Here is a 22,105-nt window from a genome sequence, read left to right on the forward strand (position 1 = left end):
GTGCCGTTCGTCTGTTTGGCCCAAACACCAGCACAGCTATACTTGATGGAGAAAAGTTACCGTCAGACTGGCGCCTGTTTGGATAACCCCTGCGCAGTTCTGCGGACTCCCGTAGAGGAAGATTGGGCCCAGATCAGATATATCCTAAACGTTGTCGCCGCAGGAGATGGGCCCGCGAATCCCGATCAACTCGCCAACCTGCATAAACGACTACTGCAACTAACCGGTGAGGGTGATACACAGGAATTGGAAAGAGGCCTCATGCGGTCCGCTGAGAAGCAGAAACTGTACTTTCTTGGTAACAGCTGATGTGGTTATATTGGCGGTGGGTCATCTGCGTCCTGCTTGAACGAACTGTGCTGTCAGGCAACCTACGGACTGAAAACAGGCCGATTCGCCAGGATGCGTTGTTGAAGTATCTGGAGAGTAACTCGCGCAAGTTCTTCTCACATGACCTGCCTCTCTTAGCGGCACTCGTCTCGAGACTTGACGATTTTTTCCCCAGCGTAAGAAGAGCAGTAGTCTAAAACTTTCTATGGTGGTGTCGACCGAACTCGAGCAGTACGGCGATTTGCCTGATTTCAAGTTCAGCACGTTCATGCCACAAAGCGTGTGCCACTGTCGCTTATGCGTGTTATTCGTCTGTTACTTCGTTGATATGCTACAGGGACTGCAGTTTATCACGCCCGAAAACCCACAAGTGCATCTGCGGAAAATTCAGGCTCTCACGTTGATCGCCGCTGCGTTTCTAGGAGTAATTCCGCACAATCAGCGAGCTCTGCTAGAGCATCATCCAAAGAAATTCAAGATGAACCTAAATAAGTTCGACATGTTTTATAGGGGCTTTATGGAGCGTGAAGCAAAATTCAAGTCTGTGCTGATGTACTTCGAAAGCATGCGTGAGCGGCTTGGCGATTGTTGGACTGAGATGGTCAAGACCGATTCTGTCTTAACGGCGCCTTGCACAAGCGTTTGCGAATGCTCGAGACTTGTAGACGGCACTTCAATAGCGCCAACAGATGAGCTGATTGGATTTTATCGGCAAACCAACCAGGCGGTGGATTTTGTATGGCGTGGGGGGTCGGTGACAGGAACTTCGATGGCAGTGAGCATCGACGACATTGCACGGAGCACAAAGCCTCTCGGGGATTTCAATGTTCTTCCAGGAAGAGATCTAACGTTCGCTGATGGAGACTTGCAGGTATGTTCCTCCCTCAAGTGATTCCCTAACACGCGCGAGAGCGGAGCCGCGAGTTTTTGTACATCTGTCACGGGCACACAGCGGGCGGCTATGTCTGTGTATTGTTTACAGGTAGACTTTGCTGACCAGTATCTCGGCGGGCTCTCGATGTTCGAAAACCATATCGCGCAGGAAGAGCTTATTTTTATAACATATCCGGAGATGCTTCCAGTAATGCTATTTAGTGATATTATGAAGGCAAATGAGGCAGTTATTGTGAAAGGCGTGGAGAGATTTGTTTTTTCTCGAGGTGAGTCCCCCTCCCCTGATCTCTTTCGACTGGCAGGCCACTCTATGGGAAGTTGACTAGAGTTGTGTAAGATCCTGTCGAAAGGTGGTGGTTAGATCTCGTCATGACTGCTTCTGGGTTGTCTTTCAGGGTACGAATGGTCTTTTAAAATTGAACAGGCAGCAGGGAGGTGGTCGAAACTGCTACCCGGGAAGCATCATAGTGTTCAAGGAGTGGTACCGCTCGATAGCCTTGGTCGGCGAGACGTGACCATCGTGGGCATGGATGCCGTCCAGTTTTTTGACAAAGACAAGCAGTATTCTCAGAAGATGGTGGATCGAGAATTGCTGAAGGCAACAGTGGGTTTCAAAGGTGACCCTTATGAGGCTACTGTATCACGATCGCACAAAGCCGTCGCAACTGGCCTATGGTAAGTCCGCTTCCCTGCTCATACCAGTACCGTATCAATTTATATAGGTTTTCTTATTATCATTTAGCAGCGTGATTTTTCGTGTTCTCTTTTGTAGGGGATGCGGTGTCTTCAACGGAGACGTGGAGTTGAAGGCGCTGATCCAGTGGCTTGCCGCCTCGTATTTAGGTCGAGCAGTGAATTTCTACAGTCCCGTAGTCAAATACCAGAAAAATATGGATCATGTTATCTCCAAAATAGGGCGGACTTACTCGACTGTCGCGGATCTGTACAACGCCATACAACGAGCAGTGAAGAGGAGGCAGGTGGGAAGTTCAAGATGGTCCTTGTGGGAACAGCTCGTGTAGGACGCGCACGCCGATGCCGTGTTATATCTGGGTTCGAAGAGCGTGCGAATGCCATCACCTGGCTGCCGTGTCGGCGTGGCATGGCAACAGTTGCTGCCAGAGAGCAGCTGCTGGTTTACGGGAGTCCTTTTTCTTGTTGTACAGCAGCTAATCGAAGGTATATTTTGACCGTATGATCTGATGCGTTAGGCGTATTATCAGGCACACGTTCGTAGTTTCAAGTGCGGGTCAACGCGATACCGCAGGGCATGGCCATGAGGGAGCAGAACTCTCACAGAGTTCCGCGGGCCCAACTGCAATAGTAGACGTGCCTCACGAACCTTGTAAAACGCAGCGATTGATCTCTTGTAATCCCTCTTGCCCATCGGTATGGCACTGGCATTTCGGAGGATGCCAATTGTCGCTCTATCACCTAACAACTATAGAATCAACTGAGTCGGTGCATCAGCAGTGCGCATACGTTCAGAACGGAGTCGAACAGGATGCCGCTGTCACACGCGGTGACCAAAAGAAAAAACTTCGAGGTAGTCGGCGATTAGTAAGCAGAACTGGTCATCCGAGCACGGCAGCCGAGTCGGGAGAGGTGACAGAGCACCTCCTGCGGATGATCCGAAGCAACGTACTAGGCTATCTCAGAGCACTCTGCGAGGTGAAGCATTTCTTCTTTTGCAAAATCTCCCACCGAATGGGGGCTGCCCACATTGACCCGTGGCGGCGAGCTCGACGTGGCTGTCTTTGCGAATTTCGTAGCCTGTAGTAGGGGAGGCAGCAACAGGTGAACCGAGACCGAGCAACAGTCGTGACCCGCAGGGCTATGCGAACTACGCCACCACTTTGCGAGCGCGCTCGTGATACGTATGTCAGAATGAGGCAGCGCGGATGAAACGCTTTCTGTAACGTTCCCAGCGTGTGCGCTGCTCATTATGGTGACTTGCGGACCGGTGACCCATACCAAGACGACCAGTTGTTTATTCCGGACCTGCCAGTGCTGCCCAAAAAGCATTGCTGGCATGCACCGGAAGTAGGCAGGAAGAAACGCTATCGCTGATTAATTTGTCTCACGCTCGACACAGTTCCGAAGCATCACCACAGCTCAGATCCGAGATGGAACACAAATCCTGGGTGTTGCCGCACATCCGCCACTGCAGCAGTCTCACCAGTCAGGCTTGCACGCCTGTCCTTGCTTTTGTTGCGTCAGTCACTTTCTCAGCGAAAGACAACACTACAGAAAACTGGATGGAGGCCGGAACTTACGTCGGTCACCACGGTGGGTACAGACACGGTCAACCCCAGTGCGGGTGATCTGTGGCAGTGCCCTAAACGCTCTGACGCCAGCTACTCCTATAGCAACTCGACATGAATGTGCCGAGTCTCATCGTCGCTTTCCTTGCGGCAGCTTAGAGACAATGAAGCGCTTACGCTGAAGCGCAGTTCCGACGAAGCTCCTATTCACGGTCCGTTCGAGCGTGCCTGTCTAACTATGGAAAAACCAGCCAGTCCGTAAAACGGGAACATGAGCTAGAACCCACCACTCCACCCGCGCATTCAGCCTGCAGACCGGCTGCGCGTCTCTGTCGACGGACAGGCGTGAGCGGTGAGCACTCGCTTATCGAGCAACGGAGGAATTCTCAGCCGGAAGGGGTCACAGTTTCTGCTGTTCCGCATTAATACAAATAATAGGTAAGAAAATATCCTATACTTTCGAGCCTCTTGAGCAGTGTCTGGGTTGAACGTACTCATGATGTACGGAACGTGTGCATAATGGAGGCATCAGCGATGCCGCTGTGATAACTCGGATTGCCACATCGGGCCACCGGCGGGGAAACGGATCACACTTAGCGTGGTGGATGTATCGGCTGCAATAATTTCGACAGCGCGGATGAGAGTTTGTTCGTATCTGTGAGTGCACTAGATATGTTTTGTAGCTTATAGTATTTCAAGGCGGACGGATACAGACAAGGCTAGGGCCTCTTTTCCAGTAGGTCGTCGCACTCGTCGCCGAGCGACGCGGTAACGGGGTCATTCTGTGTGGCATCGGTCAAGGCACACGTAACTTCCCTTGACAAAGCTCTCGCATTGTTGGCATCGTCCCTTTGATCGCTTGTTTTGTGGCCGGGAGAGTGTCGTTTAACCGCCTGGCCGCTTCACTGAGTTTGTTTTGCAGGTGCCCGGTGTGATGGGCGCAGTTGCATCGGCTGTGGCTCTGTTGAAAGCACCATCCGCTGGGGTCACTCCGCGAACTTCGTGGGAGTCGCTATCCGGTCCGTCTCCGTCGAGACTGTGGACAATTTTGTCGGATCAGCGGCCTTTTCGTATTTGGATGTGAATACGGTTGTTGTTATTGTGTTTCTTGTTCCATCGAGGGACTTCCCAGCGGACGCCTCAGCAACCGCTGCTGGCCGCCTACGTGCTGCTCTCCCCGTTTCCAGCACTGCAATCGAGAGGTACATCCTCTCGATTTCACTGTAGCTTTTGAGCGGAACATCCTTCCGATGAATCAGAAGTGTGGTCCTAAACTGTACTCCCCAAGATAATTTCATTCATGTTTTCGTTTCTTTTCCGTGTTCCGAGCTCCGGTCTGCAGTCACATTGTAGGGTGAGCACCGTGAATGTCCGCTGGAGCTTCTCTGCGTCGGTATCTCGTCACGGGCGCTGCATCCTACAGTGACGACCTAAAGGTTCTTCGAATTGCCTGGTTTGTTAAAAGTCAGAGTCATCATAAACGAATTTTGATACACTGTGATCGGTCCATTATCAGGTATTAAAGTTCCGTGACGCAGTTGTAATTTAACCCGCCGCCATGGAACGCCAGCAGGATAACGGCTTTCCTGGTTTTTTGTCCCCGAAACAGTCTTACTCTTCCTTGCCTTCGACTGCAGGACAAGGAGTTCCAGCGGAACGTCTCCAGTCAGATATACGAAGCCCAGGATTCCCACCTGCTACAGCTTACCCGGCTTTCCCCCGTTCCCCCGCTGCCAATGGCTCGCACGGTGCCAGTACAGTTTTTTATGGCTTGGGAAATTTGTCTAACATGTCGAATTTCATTGGTAGTACAAACCAGCTCCGCTCGACCGCGTATTCGCTTCTCGACTCGGGTCGGAGTGCTTCATCAGGCGAGAGTGATCCGTTTTTTTCATCATCAGGCACGGGGGGGGGTCACCCGAACAATTCCCTCTTGTTCAGTGCCGCGGGATCAAGTTGTTTATCTTCCCCACAGCGCCTTGGGGTTTATTCCTCCGTCCGTCCACAGTGTCCCCCTCCGCCTGTGGCAACATCCCAGAAGAATAGCCCGGTTGCTTCGACAGCGCCGACACCGTCGCCATTAACACAGTCTCAAAAACAGCCCTCGTCGCCGCCGTCATCTCCAGCACTAGCGAACGAGTACCCCGGTCTAACGCAGCCGAATATGTACGGGCGATCTTTGGGAGACCCGTTTCACCAGGAGAATGCTCCTCGGCAGGAGCACACGTCGCAACCGCAACTAGGACAGCATCCCAGGGCAGCAAGCCCGCTGGCTACTCCATTACGTCCTCACGCGACGTCAGCTCATCATCCGGATCATTATGTACGCAGCTCTTGCTTGCCAGGAAGCGATTGCCAAGAAGTTGATGCAGAACCATATGGCGAAGGGCAGGCTGAACGGCTGTGGAACTTCAGCAGTAGAGGTTCCCTTTCGTTTGACGATCTAATCGCCCAGGTCCAGAAGTTGCTCCAGTCGAACTCCACATCTTCATCTGCCTCTTCTGCATCGACACCTCGTCGTCCTAGTGGCCGCCTCGGTGAGACAGTAGACATGCCGTGGGAGAATAAGCCTATGGATAATAGAAGTATATGGGCGAGACGACCAATGCTAGGTAGACCACCTATACAACAACAGGGAATCCAAGAAGGTAGAGAAAATGTGGAGCGAGGTGACGAAGAGTACTCCGGATGTTGCGTCGGACAACTGGACCTTCATGCGTTACAAGGAGGTGAGTGTTCGTTCTTTGGCAGTCTCCCGTATCGTGTATACAGAAGAGATGCCGCACATCATTGTTTTCAAAGTTTTGTGATGTGCGATGCTCTCAGTAGCGGCGACTCAGTCCGTGCAGCCTTATCGGCCTGTGGGCGATTCCTCCAGTCCTCGTGAGCCCGTTAATGAAGGTATGGTGGACTGAACCACGACGTTAGGATGCAGACAAGCTCCTGATTGGCAGAGGCGCATCACGATTTACGCATTGGGGGCTAACAATTCCACTGATGGTTTCATTTGAGGCAAGGCAGACAGTCGAAAACAGTTCGGACTATCGGGCTCCCTGATGAGTGAAAAGCTGAATTCCTGACAAATGGGTGGTATTCTATCCTTGTATGTTTAGGTGTCAACCAAAATTCAGCATCATATATCGATCCGCAGGCGTTGGCAGTGCTTCAGGAGTTGCATCGAACGGCAGTACAGCAGAGAATGTGGGAAGCAAACCTCGCAGTTTTGCGGCAGGAAAATGCGGATTTACAGAACAGAATCACCCTTATGGAGGAAACCCAAAGCTTCTTGAAGCAACAGAATCAGAGTCTCCGAGCGGCGCAACACTCGGCAGAAGCGTCCTCCCATGGAGCAGCGAAGTCGATCTTGGGTGTTGGTCGGCCGGCAACAAACAAATCAGCCACAAACAGACTAATTGCTCCCTCTGGCTACCAGGGACCGGATCAGATTCAGAGTGCTCCAAATCCATCCACACCCATTATCAAAGGGTCCGACAAGATCTCAGTGGAGCAATTTTTGCTAAGGTACGCATACGGCGGAACACCCCACTCACCACCACCAAACTCGATTAGTGAAATGAATGAAGCGGTAAACGAGTTATCTGGAGTATGGTGCTTGTGTGTTCAGCTTCCCTTTTACACTGACTCAAGACTATCCTCACGCCATTCTCAAGTTCTGCGCCGACCACAACTTGGTAGTTAAGCTTCTGGGTTACCATGGAAAACGGGTAGAGCTTCTTGAGCGCCAGTATTGCTGCCGCATCCAGACCTCAGCACAGGCGTCCTCGTTTCCAGGTTATCCGAATGGCCGATGCGTTCTATTCACCGGCCCGCTGGTTTCGTTACTTCGAGCGTGCGCCGATTTGTATGCGGTAGTCGACACCTCCAGTCCTGGACTGCGGACTAACATTGAAGGCTATCGAGTATGTTTAGTTGTCCCAGGGGATTTTGTTGGGCGTCTTTTACGAAGCAACTGTGCTGGACTGCACGCCCTTCAAGAAGCAGGTGGAAAGGCCGTTCACATCGCGCTTGGGAATCTCTGTGTCATAATGAGGGGCAACTACTCGGAGAGGGTCCTTTTGATTGATGGGAATATTGAGGGCGTTTGTCAAGTTCTTGAATCTGCTGCAGCACAGTTGCAGGACTTCTTGCGAAGATTTTCAGGCGGACAAGGAGGTGCAGGAGGAGGGGGATCCGAACACCTGGCGACTCGGTATGAGTTCCTTGAGTACCCGAAAAGAATTGAGCTCCATCTGTCCACGTGAACTCATTGGACTATTTTCCGGGACTGCGTCACTCATTCTTATTTTCACGCTTGACCGATGCTCGTATTCACGAGAAATACGGTTTACGCAGGTTCTACACTGAGCACAGGGAGGGCGTGTGCGTGTTCCATCCAAGCTAGAAATGGATGCATGTGGGTCCCGGACGCATCTAGACGAGAAGTGACTGAGAGGTGACCCATCAGCCACTGGTGGTGCGGGCACTTGTGGGGTGGCATCGCCTGTTACATAAAGTTGTTGTGGAGAAGCACGGGGGTAATTTGCTCATTTATGTGAGAATACCGTGAGTCTCCGTTATTGCATTTTGCCGCTGTTGACAGTAGTAGGTTGCACCAGCTGTGTTGTATGCGTCCACCATTGACAGGCTAGTTGCACGCAGGGGTGGTTAGTAAACGCAGATGTGCACACGCACGGTGCACCACTGCTGTTGGTGCCGCCAGCATGGTTCGGTCTGAAGCCCCGTTGCGCTCAAGTGCCCGATGTACACTATCGTGTGAGACAATGTAGGGGGAATTGTGTGTACAGTTTTATTTGTTTGTGGCGTATAACGACCACAGCATTACTTGAGCGAGTCTTGAACAAAGCCCCTTCATGGTGCTGGTCGCTCGCTTCGGCTAGTGAGGTCATGCCGTACTGAACAGGCTGACCGTAAATGTGTTGACGCTTTCCAAAGGACAGTCGGTGCAAAGTTATTCGCTGAGGTACTGGCAGAAATGTTATTAACGTGCGTAGAGCGGACGGAATATAAGCAGATTTCGGCTACAGAAATGCAGTTGGCAAGTGGTCGTCCCTATCCGGTCCACTCGGTTAGCCGCACCGCGAAGTATGATTTCATTACCGTGGTCCATATATGAGGCGTTGGGTAAGGCACCCTTCCACAGAAAAAATTATTTTTGATCCGGTGAACACAGCCAAATTATATCTAGAGGCATCGATTGACCGATGTTCCGCGGATGGAAGCGACCGTTTTAGTAGTCGGGCATGCCTCAGTGCCGCGCGAGTCCTCACACCATCAGCACTTTTTAGACCTGCGCAGCGATCGCTCTACCATGATGTCAATCCCGTGGAAGTCACTGACCCGCCTGGAGCTGTAATTCTGACTTCTGGAGGGTGTAGCCTCGGCTGTCAGCACATGCTCTGTCGTAGCATTGCACAGGAGACTGACCCTGACCCGCAACATCAGATGGTGATAAGGACTCCCGGACTATTATTATACTCGCAACAGTCTAGCGCCTTAGTATAGCTGTTATCAATAAAATCACATCATTACCCTTACATCGAACGGCGGTACTGCAGAGGCTGAGGGATGCCAACTTCGGACTTCTGCGGCACGCAAATGTAAGATTGCAAAACAGAATCGACCTTTTTCGAGGAAACCCCCACCTTCTTCCCCCCCGCCCCCCCCCCTCCTTGACCGAATCAGAGTCTCCCAGGGCCAAACACGCTAGAGAAGCGTCCTCCCCTGGAGTGGCGGAGTCCATCATGGGTGTTGTTCTGTCGGCAACAACAAAATTAGCGATCAACAGACAACAACCTCCTTATTCGCGTACAAGGGGCTGGACCAGATTCGGAGTGCTCTGATTCTCTCACACCCAATATCAAGTGTGGGACAAGTGTGGGACAAGACGTAATTGGAACAATTTTTGCCGAGGTTCGCTTTTGTCGGAGCAAAGTAGCCACCCAAAAGCTTCACGAGTGTACTGAATGTCGGGGCCACTTAGTTCCTTGCTTACTCGAACACATTGGTGCTCCATGACTCCTGATGGAACCACATGCCCTCCGGGTTTTGCGGATTGTGCAGGTGGCATCCTTATTTTTCTAGCTTGGCCAACGCACTTACGTACTTATTTACAGTGAGCACACGGTTGCTAGCCAGATCCATCCCAGCTCATGCTGGTTGCGTGTGTGCCCCGGGTGCAACAAGACGAGAGGTGACTGAGAGGTCTCCTGAGTACATAGAATCATAGAATTCTGTATTAACATGTAAATCTAATAGAATCATAACTAATCCACCAGTCACCAACCAGCCGACGTGGTGCAGGTACTGGTGCGTCTTGGTATCGTCTACTGCATGAAGTCGTAGCGGAGAGGCACCGGAGCAAATTCCTTATTTATTCAAGACTCCCGTTAGTCTTTACATTGCATTTTCTCACCAATGAGTATTAAGGTCACACCCTGTGTTCATGCCAGACTGGACACGGTAGTTGCAGGCCGCACAGGTTGGTGCGCGGCTGGCGCAGAGCTGGTGCGCGGCTGGCGCAGAGCTGGTGCGCGGCTGATGCAGAGCTGGTGCGCGGCTGATGCTGAGCTGGTGCGCGCAAATGGTGCACCATTGCCGTTGGTGCCCCCCAGCACGGGTCGGCTTAGTGTCTCATTGTGCACCAGTCCCCTGTACTCCAGCGACCGGGTAAAACAGTGTAGGAGGAAGCCTGTGTACGATTTCATTTGTTTGTGGCGTATAACGACCACAGCATTACATGAGCGAGTCTCGTTCAAAGCCGCTTCGTGGCGCTGGTGGCTAGCTCCGGGCACGGAGATCATGCCGCACTGAACAGGATATCCTGTACGTGTTGACGCTTTCCTCACAAGCATCGGCACAAAAACATTCGCGGGAGCACAAGCTTATTGACCTGGATAGAACGGACAGTATGTCCGCAGATTTCGCCGACAGCAGTGCAGCGCAAAGTTGTCGTCACTATCCCGGCCAGTGGAAATGCAGGAGGGCACAGTAGGATTTCAGTGACGTGATGCAGATGTGGGGGATTAGATAACGTATTTTTGCACAAAAATACGGTTTTCGGTTTGGAGATTTCGCCGAAATAATATCCAGGGATGACGCTTTACATCGGTTTTTCGCTGGAGGGTGGGGCCGCTGATGAGGCTGGAATGACTCAGTGCCGCGCGATTCTCACACCAGCCACCAGCAGGACTTTCCAGACCTGCGCAGCGATTGCTCTACCATGATGTCAATCCAGTGAAAGTTACTGACCCGCCTGGAGCTGTAATCCTGACTTCTGGAGGGTGTGGCCTCGGCTGTCAGCACATGCTCTGTCGTAGCGTTGCACAGCAGGGCGACCGGCAACATAAAATTGGGGTACGGCTTCCAGGACTTCTACAAGCGCAACAGTCTCTGGCCTTCGTATAGCTATGAGCAATAAAGGCACATCATTACCCTTACATCGAACGGCGGTACTACAGAGGCTGAGGGATGCCAACTTCGGACTTTTGCGGCAGGCAAATGTAAGATTGCAAAACAGAATCGCCCTTTTCGAGGAAACCCCCACCTTCTTCCACCCCGCCCCCCCCCCTTCTTGACCGAATCAGAGTCTCCCAGGGCCAAACACGCTGGAGAAGCGTCCCCCCCTGGAGTGGCGGGGTCCATCATGGGTGTTGTTCTGTCGGCAACAACAAAATTAGCGGTCAACAGACAACAACCTCCTTATAGCTCTAAGGGGATGGACCAGATACGGAGTGCTCTGAATCCCTCATACCCATTATCAAACGGTCAGACAAGATCGCATTCGGACAATTTTTGCTCATGTTCGCTTACGTCGGAATAATGTGGCAACTTTAAAAACTTCTTTAGCGTAGTGAATGCCCGGGCCATTTAGTTTGTGGTACCTGACCAAAAACGTACTACATCTCTCCCGATAAAAATTTGCGCGACATGTTTTTGGGAAATTTGCGTCCGGCCTTCTTTATTTTTCTTGCTTAACCGGTGCCCGTTTTGTCGACACATACGTTATACGCAGATTTTACAGTGAGTACAGAGAGGGCGTTTGCGCGTTCTATGTCAGATCGAAGTGAATGCGTGTGCGTCCCGACGGAGCTAGAGGATAGGCAACCGGGAGGTGACCGATCAGCATCCGCGCGTGCGGGCACATGCGTTGCTGCCGACGTCTGAACGACAATGTTCTTGCGCAGAAGCACAGGAGCAAATTCCTCATTTATTCGAGGCTCCCGTTAGCCTTTTCATTGCATTTTCTCACTACTGAATATTAAGGCCACACCCTGTGTTCATGCCAGACTGGACACGATAGTTGCAGACCGCACAGGTTGGTGCGCGGCTGGCGCTGAGCTGGTGCGCGCACATGGTGCACCGTTGCTGTTGGTGCCCCCCAGCACGGGACGGCTTAGTGTCTCATGTGCACCAGTCCCCCTGTACTCCTTCACCGGGTGGAACAACGTAGGAGGAAGTCCGTGTACAATTTTATTTGTTTGTGGCGTATAACGATTACAGCATTACATGAGCGAGTCTCGTTCAAAGCCGCTTCGTGGCGCTGGTGGCTAGCTCGGGCAGGGAGGTCATGCCGCACTGAACAGGATACCGTTCGTGTGTTGACTCACCTCACAAGCATCGGCACAAAAACATTCGCGGGAGCGCTGTTGCAAAGCTTTTTGCCGTGGATAGAACGGACCGTATGTCAGCAGATCTCGGCTACAGCAGCGGAGCTGGGAAGTGGTTGTTCCTATCCGGTCCAGTCTGTTAGCGGCAGTGCGACGTATCATTTCATTATCGTGCTTCAGACGTTGGGCGTTGGCTAATGTACTCTTCCACAGAAAATGATTTACTGATTAGGCGGAGGTTCAACCAGTGTTATACAGAGGCATAACGCTCGTGACCGATGTTTCTCAGTGGATGGAGGCGGCCGCCTGTGTAGTCTGGCATGCCTTAGTGCCGCGCCGGTCCTCACACCATCAGGACTTTCCAGACCTGCGCAGCGATTGCTCTACCACGATGTCAATCCCGTGGAACTCACTGACCCGCCTGGAGCTGTAATCCTGACTTCTGGAGGGTGTGGCCTCGGCTGTCAGCACATGCGCTGTCGTAGCGTTGCACAGCAGGGCGACCGGCAACATAAAATTGGGGTACGGCTTCCAGGACTTCTACAAGCGCAACAGTCTCTGGCCTTCGTATAGCTATGAGCAATAAAGGCACATCATTACCCTTACATCGAACGGCGGTACTACAGAGGCTGAGGGATGCCAACTTCGGACTTTTGCGGCAGGCAAATGTAAGGTTGCAAAACAGAGTCGCCTTTTTCGAGGAAACTTCGACCTTCTTCCCACACCCCCCCCCCTCCTTGACCGAATCAGAGTCTCCCAGGGCCAAACACGCTGGAGAAGCGTCCTCCCCTGGAGTGGCGGGGTCCATCATGGGTGTTGTTCTGTCGGCAACAACAAAATTAGCGATCAACAGACAACAACTTCCTTATTCGCGTACAAGGGGATGGACCAGATACGGAGTGCTCTGAATCCCTCATACCCATTTTCAGACGGTCAGACAAGATCTCACGGGAACAATTTTAGCTGAGGTCGCATACGTAGGAACAAAGCAGCCACTCTCAAAAAGCTACGTGAGAGTACTGAAGGTCGCGGCCAATGAGTTTGTTTGGAGTCTGCCGCGGGTGTGCTCAGCCTGCCTTTTCCAGTGACTCTTATTTATCCCCACACCATTCTCATGTTATGGGTAGGAAAGCTTCTGGATTGCCATGGACCACGTGTAGAGCTTCTTGGGTGTCGGTGCTATCGCCCCATGCAGCCACCGGCCAGGGGTCCACGCTTTCACGTGATTCGAATGGGCCATGGGGTCTCTTCATCGGCCCGCGGGTTTCAGTGCTCACACAGCGGACCGATTGCCTGATGTACTAGACGCGTCCAGCCCTGGCATCCGCACAGACACTGACGGCTACAAAACAGGTTGGGCTGTCCCAGGGGATCTCGTTGCATGTCCTTTATGAAGCAGCTGTACAGGACTGCACACAGTTCAACAAGCAGGAGGAAAGGCGGTTCATATGGCGCTTGGGAATCACTTTGTCATAATGCGGGACAACTGCTCGGAGAGGATCCTTTAGACTGATGGGAATATTGAGGGCGTTTGTCAAGTTCTTGAATCTGCTGCAGCACACCTGCGATACTTCTTGCCAGACTTTCAGGCCGGCCGGGAGCATGCAGGAGGAGGGGAACCGGAGCATTTCGCGGCCCGTTTTGTGCTCCGTGAGAACCGAGAAGGAATTGAGCTCCATCGCTTCTGATGAAACCACATGAGACCCTTTTTCTGGGAAATTTGCATCCGGCATTCTTAGTTTTCTTGCTTAACCGGTGCCCGTATTGTCGACACATACGCTCTACGCAAGTTATGCAGTGAGCACAGGGAGGGCGTTCGCCTGTTCCAGCGAAGACCCATGTGAGTGCGTCTGAGTCCCAGACGCGTCTGGACGAGAGGTGACTGAAAGGTGACCCATCAGCCTCCGATGGTACAGGTGCGTGTGGGGCTGGTGACGTCTGACCGACAATGTTCTTGCGCAGAAGCACAGGAGCAAATTCGTCATTTATTCGAGACTCCCGTTAGTCTTTACATTGCATTTTCTCACTATTGAATATTAAGGTCACAGCCTATGTTCATGCAAGTCTGGACACGATAGTTGCAGGCCGCACAGGTTGGTGCGCGGTTGGTGCGCGGCTGGCGCTGAGCTGGTGCGCGCACATGGTGCACCGTTGCTGTTGGTGCCCCCCAGCACGGGTCGGCTTAGTGTCTCATTGTGCACCAGTCCCCAGTACTCCATCGACCGGGTAAAACAGTGTAGGAGAAAGTCTGTGTACGATTTCATTTGTTTGTGGCGTATAACGACCACAGCATTACTTGAGCGAGTCTCGTTCAAAGCCGCTTCGTGGCGCTGGTGGCCAGCTCGGGCAGGGAGGTCATGCCGCACTGAACAGGATACCGTTCGTGTGTTGACTCACAAGCATCGGCACAAAAACATTCGCGGGAGCGCTGTTGCAAAGCTTTTTGCCGTGGATAGAACGGACCGTATGTCAGCAGATCTCGGCTACAGCAGTGGAGCTGGGAAGTGGTTGTTCCTATCCGGTCCCGTTTGTTAGCGCACTGCGAAGTATGATTTCATTATCGTGATTCAGACGTTGGGCGTTGGCTAATGTACTCTTCCACAGAAAGTGCTTTAGTGAGTTGGTGGAGTTTGAACAAATGTTATAAGGAGGCATGACTCTTGTGACCGAGTTTTTTCAGTGGTTGGAGGAGGCCGTCTATGTAGTCTGGCATGCCTTAGTGCCGCGCGGGGCCTCACACAGCAAGACGTTTCAGACCTGCGCAGCGATCGCTCGACGTCCCCTGCTGTCAATCGTGTGAAAGTCACTGACCCGCCAGGATCTGACTTCTGGAGGGTGTGGCGTCGGCTGGCTCTGCCCGCTCTGTTGTAGAGTTGCACAGGAGGGTGAGCTTTAACGTTGGATGGTGATCAGGCCTCCAGGGCTTCTGCAGGTGCCAAAGCTTAGCGGGTCCATACAGCTGTTTGTAAATAAAACATCATGATGCCCTCATATCAAAGGAAGTTGTCCTGAACACCCGTTCGAATCCGCGTTTCTACTGCAGCACTAAAAATTTCGAGGAAGACCAGGGAACTGAATCAAAATGTCTTCAGAGGCGGAGTCTGCGTTTCGGCAGGTAACAGAGTCCGGCTGGTATGGCGGACGCATTATGAGCACGATCGCGTTGTTGACAGGTACAGCTGACACATCCTGGCCACTGTTCTCGACTGTGCAAGGCTATTTTATGTATCATGTCTCGTGTACTCGAACGGTACATGTGACATGAATCTCGTACGTCGATTGCATGTCAATGCTGAAAAGCCCGTTGAATCACCTTCCACGGGTGCGCAGGGGGAATGGAACCTTGTCAACGGGGTTCTTCTCGGGGCATTAGCTTTTATTTGTTTCTTCGAGTTGCGGGTGTCAGCAAAGGCGATGCAGGTATTCAACACAGAATCTGTATCAATTCGTAGGGTATACTACGCTGCGTCAGCTTACCTATAAGATCTTATCTGCTGACTGCTCGGTCGACGAATTTTTATCACAGGTGTGCTAAATGGTTTACGCGAAGAAATCCTTTCGGTGGATTGCAGTTATTTCTGCAGGGAGTTCTCCCCGCAGCTATCGTCATAGGTCGGAGAGCAATTCCTCTCTTACTTTTCATCTGGTATGCTACCGTGCTACGATTGAAGAGCGATATAGTTCACAGCCCGATCAAACAGGACATTCCACGGAGTGTTGCTTTTGCCGACATTCTATGGAACATGCAGTTCAACGGCGCCGTTGTTGCTGGGCATTAGCCTTACAGAGATGGTTTTCCAGCTTGCATGCTTTGTCGCAACAGCCTCGTATATGGTGAGCTCATGTCCAGCACGATGCAATTTGTATGCTCGAGCAAGTGCGTTTGCCCGGCACATGCCAGTGGCCTGACTTGCATTAAGGTTCAAGCGAATCTCCAGAGGCTTATCGTTGAAGTACGTGTGTCAAGGAAATGAACCCTACGTTTCCCCAATTTATCCTCGTCGTCCTGTGAAGTTGGCCGACGCCTTCTCGTGAGCAGTCAACGCCCTTGCTGGCTTTGCCCGTTACGGCGCTGCAGCCATTAATGCAGGACTGAAAACCGCCTCCGATTGGTCCGTCGATAAGGCGAAACGGTTAGAAATATTTCCACTGCCTTATCTTTCGAGCTGAGTAAATTGTTCTCAGGATTTGAGCTGCGCGACCTCAATGTACTATGTGCAAATGTAAGACATGCTTTGTTCGTCTGCGTAGGGTCTGATTACCATGCCTGTCTTCAGACTGGCGCGGTGAAGGACAACGGCTGGTTCGGTAAAACCACGTAATTCTGCCCTTTTCTTTCCAAGTTCTAGGATCCCGATTCACCTTGACTTCAACAATTGTCGTGAAAGACTCCCGCGGTTCCCATGATGCCTCGTGCGGAACAGCAGATTTGAAGCAGAAACCAGAGACAGGAACGATAATCGTACTCTTTCCTAATTGATGATCGGACCTATCAACATGTCGCTTCCCACTGTCCCAGATAGCATGCTTTCCACGCTTTCGCTGAAAGATGTGGACAACCAAATAGCTGGTCGATCGCCCTGGCAGCTTTTGCCAAACTGATTTCGTCAGCTGAAGAGAATTCCTCAGCTGAAGATACAGGAACATACTGAGATAGAAGTGAGAGAATATACTGAATACGATTATGACAGATTGCGCTGCTTCCCCCTTCGGTGGCAACGTCCCAGGCCGCGAAGCATTGTGATAGTTAGACCGACATGGCCACCAGGTACTTCATTGGCCAACTCATTACGTATCAGGTGGTTCTGCTAAACAGTAAATTTGCGATGAAAACAATTCGCTAACATGCATACCCGAAAGCCACGACTTCCACAGACCATCAGGAGGATTGGGAGAGGTTCCCTTCGTGTTGCAACTAACACAATCGGACCCACGGCACTAAAATGCTGTCGCAGAAATAAGGTTGACTGACATCTAGTCTCCATAGTTTCAAACGCATCGGTAATACGCTGCCGCTCTGCATGCCGCATCCCGGCAGATGCCGCATACGACCAGCACTAACGTCACTCTCCCGTATTCCGTTATCCTCCTGAAATATCTGGTCCACTGCCCCACTTAGAAAAGAATTAGCCACATACAGCCCCATCTACAGATCCCTATCCCCACTACCAACAGCATACAACGCAAGCCTTAACACGTTACTTGACATCCTAACGATGCAACCGATCCTCGATGCACCCCTATCAACGATAGTTACGCTTCAACAGATACAAGAAACAGAGCATGTCCGCCTTTCTGCGGCTTGTCAGGTCTTTCAATGAAAAGGACACGCGTCTCCTCCACCCAATGCAAACTACTGGCATCCGATCGATCGGTCCGCATTCGATGATCCGCTGCCTAACCCGGCAAACTGTACCGACCATACGTGGATAGTTACGTAACCGGCTCAGCGTTGAAGCCCCACAAAAGCTATAAATGGATCAGTTAACTGGAAAAAGGCAGCGGTGACTATCTTCATCTCCTCACGTACGTCAACACATTCACCGCAAGCATTCCTCACCGGTTGTGCTGATAGCGAACGCTACAGCTGCGTATTACTCCATAACTGGGTGCTTTTCTTTTGGTGGCTCAAAGATTGTTTCACCCCAAATGAGAACATGGAAAAATGATAGTGCAACAGAAACCAAAGTACAACTCAGAGATGACCAGCACGCAATTCCAACCTTGAAGAGTTGCGACTGTTACATCCTTCAGCGAACTGCTAGCTCTGCCACTATCGCTGTCATGACGCCCTTATATTGCCCCCCGCCTCTTCTCCATTTCCCTGGCCACCATCTGGAACTCGATTTTCGCCTATGCGTGAAGCAGTTATCTCCTGTGACGGGAGCGGAATATTCGCAGGCCCCACCGTTGCCGAATCTGGTACGTACGAATTACCGACGTAATCGCTTGAGTAAAGTCGTGCCTGGAGAGGCGACGGCTGCAACCGCGGAACACTATGGGGATAAAAACACTCTCTTTCATAAGCGGTGCCGAGTGCTGCGCCTCCAGTAACCTGCCCACACCATTCGCCGTTCATACCATCGGTAGGACCCGCCTTAGGGGTGACATGCGAAGACGATGATGGCATTCCGGCAGATCCTAAAGGCATCTGTGTTGCGTCGAATGGTGGCATAAGCGAAGAAAAGTACACGGCTTGCGGCAACATTCCGCTTCCTTGGTGATGAAACAGGTGGCTGGGGCAGACAACTATGAAATCTCTACCGCTGTTGAACGGTTTACCCTGTGATACAGGTGGTCGCGCGGTTCCCGCTTCGTCCTCTGCTGATGGTGCAGATGCCGACGAACTGTCGACCGTAGGCACCTGCTGCCCAGATACTGTCTGGGTGTTTGCGTCTACGTTCCCTCTCCGTTGAGGAGCCTGGCAAGAACGTACTGCTTGCAAACGAGACGCTGCCAGCTGCGCCCGCTGAGCCTCGATCGTCCACAACGACGCGTGTAGACGATAGAAATCACACTAGAGTAAACACAAAACACACAACAGGCCTCATGGAGAGTAGATAGCTCCTCACTGTGACGTGCACAATATGCCTGCTAGCCCTGCCTAACCTCCATAAGTGTCTCGCCTGTGGCGAAACGGACAACTCGGGCTTTCCGCGAACGTGATGGGACAAATTAAGCCCCGGTTAATCCATCTGTATGCACGGCTACGTCAATGCTTTATTGTGCTTACGATCACCATGTGCAGTGTATTATATGTACAGCGGTGTCCAGCGGTTCTTTGAGAAATCAGCGACTGCCTACGAGTTCCTCTCTGATGACGACTTCGCAGCAAACTTACAGTCTGACAAGCGAGCTGTAGCGACTGTAGCAGTGTCTGCGTCGCCAAATTGTTCGCAGAGACGTTGGTCCACTGAGTATCAATACCACGCATCCTCGCATCGGTGAGTAATCTGCCTGCGTTCCTCTCATGATGCCCGTCGGACATTTCTGGGGAGCCGACTGACCGATCGGACTTATCGTTCGCCTCTGTGTCGCCCTGAGGTAAGGGATCTGTCGAAGTCAGCCGATCATAGGGCCCACTAGAGGCGGCTGGAACCGCACGGCTGTCTCCCCTTTCCGTCTCCGCATGCTGGTCGGGAGCGCTACTGCGTGGCTGCTGCGTCGGGGCCTCAGTAGCAGCGGCAGGAGCCGTAGATGAAGAGGAATCGTCGGTGGGTATGTCCGCGCGACAAGTTGGACAAGACTGCTGCTGCACCAGCCATGAGCTGCGAGACAAGCGCAAACAGAAGACAACCAAGAAACAAAATTCGTGCCGAGCCACCCCAGTCGCACAGCCGTGAAAAACACGCGCGATTGGCCAGCATAAACCAGCATGACACGGACTCAGTTGTCGTTGCGTCCGCCGCGAACAGGAGTGCAAGAATGCAAGACATTGCCTTACAAGGCGAGACGAGCTCCGAAGAAATAGTGAACATGTCTTGTGTAGGGAAAAGCCAGCGCTTTGTCTGCGCTCCCAACTCACCGGAGACAGTCGATGTGGAAGATATGGCTGCAAGGGAGTTTTTTTGACCCTTCAAAGAGTAGATCTCTGCAGATGATGCAGGTGTCTGCCTCTTCTAACTCTTCAGCTGTCGCATCTGGGAACCTGCGTCAGCAAAAAAGCGAACGAGAAAAAAATCCGAGAAGCTAATTCCGGCCTTACCTCGAAGCCTCACATATTTTCGCCGCAAAAAAGTAAAAAAAACGCCCTTGGACATTATCGAGCAGGCGATCAGAAGTCGAAGGGCTCCCGAAGTCGGCAACGCACTGTCTTCCCCATCTCCTACCTGGTTTCCAGATTCTTCGTCAGTGTGCGATACTTCTTGAAAGACAAGATGCGCTTGTAGAGGGCCTTGACGACGTGGATGATGTCCGCAGTCATGTACAGCGGTAGTCGACTGGGTTGTGTGATGAAGAACACAGACATGAAGAGCTGTAAAGCAAAACAAAAACACCCCACAGGCAGACAAAGATGGAAAGAAGCGGGTGAACACTCCCAGTTACGTCTTTCAGTTATTGCGAATGCCGCCCGATGTGCCTATCGTCCAGCATCTGCTTCCCGTCCAAATGGCATCCACTCTGCAGTCCCCTCTCACCGGCTCTTGACTGACACCGCTGCAACAAGCTTACCAGGAAGATAACGAGACTTGTGACATCGTGGATAAGCTCGAGGTAGAAAATAACAGCTGACTTTGCTGCCCACCCTGAGAACAACACAACGAGAGACGCCTGCACCCAACTGGTTCGACAGAACGCGTGTCTCTGAGGAGCACCGAAATAGCCCAGACACACGAATACGGATCCATTAGACCATCCGTCCTGAATGCACGCGCGCACCGGTATAGAGATCCCTGATATGTGTCTACAGCCGGAGCGAAAAACGGGCACACAGATAGGGGTAATCTGTCGGCGGATATGCGCATACGACTGCATAGATAGGCGACGACGTAAGCAGGTGTGGGCGACGAGCGGTCTCACCGTTGTCGAGGCGGACGTCGATGACGTGCACGCCGACCTTGAGAGTGCTGATCGCGCAGGAGACGAGCATTCCAAGGCACTGACGACGAAAAACACATCGCAAGCAGCAACCGGAACGCTTGCGCGTGTGAGATCCACCGCAGAGTGCACGAAGGGAGCGACTTGCGCTCGCTTCCAGAAATGAGGATCTCCCTGCTGAACTTCCACGAAGACGGGCATCTCTGGAAAGTTGGAAACGAGCGAAAGCGTTACCTCGAAGAGGAGCCAGAGGTAGAAAGTCGATGCCTTGCTTGAATTGACGAAGAAGAAGTGGACGGCGCAAATGTCGAGCAAGAGGAGACAAAAGAGAACGATGCATATCCGGAGCAGCACGCTCGTTCGCGGATTGCCGATCTCGAACAGCTGCACAGAACAGGAAGGCTGGAAAAAGAGACTGGATCCAGGATGTCGCCTTCTCCCCCCCGCAGTGTTGCATAGTCTACCGACTGTAAAGCACTCAAGACGCAACGCTGTCGCCGCATATTGCCCTGCTAAGGAAGACGACTCCACCTGTTCTCGGCGTCTCACAATGGCGCATCGGCTGCAGTTTTTCCTTACCGTGCCACCGCGAATCTGTACAACGAGGTGGGCAGTCTTGAGGGAGACAACGATGAGAAGGAATTTCGCAAGGGCGTAGGTGGAGACTTCGACGCCGTCGAGTGTGGGCGAAGAGAGAACGAGGAAGAGAACTGTGTCAAGGAGAAAGCCTCTGCCGCTGTCGAGGACTTGCTCCATCTCGAGGTCCCGTAGACTTCCGATCATCAGCCGCATCGCAAGCTTGCCGACGCCCAGAAACAGCATGAAGGCGAAGTTGTACAAGAGTGCGAGGGCAATTTTGCCAGTGCTCAGCACGGCGACGACTGTGTACAACTCCTCGTGGACGTACCACGTGCGTAGCACGAGCGCGAAGACGCTGAGGAGCGACAGAAGCGCGTAGGTGCGGTAGCGAACGTGGATCCCCGCCATTCTGTTAGGTGGGGCGGAGACACACGGAGGAGCCACGAACTTCTCTTTCGAGAGGTCGAAGCGGCGGTAGAGAAAGCACGCCCCTAGACACCCACGGCTCTTCAGACGGCCATGATGCTGCCGCAGGCGAGCGCAGGGACATCGATGGCGTCGCGCCGGCGGAAGACGAGAGAGGCGCGATGGGGCAGAAACCCGGAATGTTGGAAGCCCCAGCAGAGGCAGTCTGGCGAAGACGAGGGGCCGAAAGCAGAGAGGATCGAAAAAAAACGAGGGGATCCAAGAGAGAGTCTTGGTCGCGCGAGAAATTCGGGGGAGGCGCGACACGAATACACGGGATCCTTTGTGCACGGCAAGCCGAGATAGGTCTTGGCGAAGGCGCAGGAGCAAAGACCGCCGCGAAATAATAGAGAAAAAGACCGGTAAGCACGGAGCGGCAAAGGAGAGGAAGGAAAGGCTAAGCGCTCG

The 22,105-nt window shown here is 52.3% G+C and overlaps 4 protein-coding genes across 4 annotated transcripts; 3 read left to right on the forward strand and 1 right to left on the reverse strand.

The window, feature by feature from the left end:
• Positions 1–45: 45 nt before the first annotated feature.
• NCLIV_019770 (hypothetical protein) lies at positions 46–2,246 on the forward strand (the record flags this gene model as incomplete). Its single annotated transcript, XM_003882171.1, has 6 exons — positions 46–226; positions 367–506; positions 668–1,201; positions 1,313–1,490; positions 1,620–1,899; positions 1,997–2,246. The coding sequence occupies 6 exons, from the start codon at positions 46–48 to the stop codon at positions 2,244–2,246; spliced, it is 1,563 nt and encodes a 520-aa protein (XP_003882220.1).
• Positions 2,247–5,046: 2,800 nt separating this feature from the next.
• NCLIV_019780 (putative KH domain containing protein) lies at positions 5,047–7,750 on the forward strand (the record flags this gene model as incomplete). The annotated part of the gene is made up of 4 exons (XM_003882172.1): positions 5,047–6,217; positions 6,318–6,389; positions 6,602–7,010; positions 7,114–7,750. 4 exons carry the CDS (start codon positions 5,047–5,049, stop codon positions 7,748–7,750), a joined length of 2,289 nt encoding a protein of 762 aa, XP_003882221.1.
• A 7,626-nt stretch (positions 7,751–15,376) lies between these two features.
• On the forward strand, positions 15,377–16,150 carry NCLIV_019790 (Cation-transporting ATPase, related; the record flags this gene model as incomplete). Its single annotated transcript, XM_003882173.1, has 7 exons — positions 15,377–15,385; positions 15,446–15,535; positions 15,588–15,641; positions 15,700–15,761; positions 15,817–15,949; positions 15,994–16,068; positions 16,130–16,150. The coding sequence occupies 7 exons, from the start codon at positions 15,377–15,379 to the stop codon at positions 16,148–16,150; spliced, it is 444 nt and encodes a 147-aa protein (XP_003882222.1).
• Positions 16,151–17,897: 1,747 nt separating this feature from the next.
• NCLIV_019800 (hypothetical protein) lies at positions 17,898–21,640 on the reverse strand (the record flags this gene model as incomplete). Its single annotated transcript, XM_003882174.1, has 8 exons — positions 17,898–18,632; positions 18,957–19,383; positions 19,641–19,763; positions 19,945–20,090; positions 20,288–20,361; positions 20,636–20,714; positions 20,888–21,037; positions 21,233–21,640. 8 exons carry the CDS (start codon positions 21,638–21,640, stop codon positions 17,898–17,900), a joined length of 2,142 nt encoding a protein of 713 aa, XP_003882223.1.
• Between the last annotated feature and the right edge of the window lie 465 nt (positions 21,641–22,105).

This window comes from Neospora caninum, chromosome VIIa (assembly GCF_000208865.1).
Source record: "Neospora caninum Liverpool complete genome, chromosome VIIa".
Taxonomy (NCBI): Eukaryota; Apicomplexa; class Conoidasida; order Eucoccidiorida; family Sarcocystidae; genus Neospora; species Neospora caninum.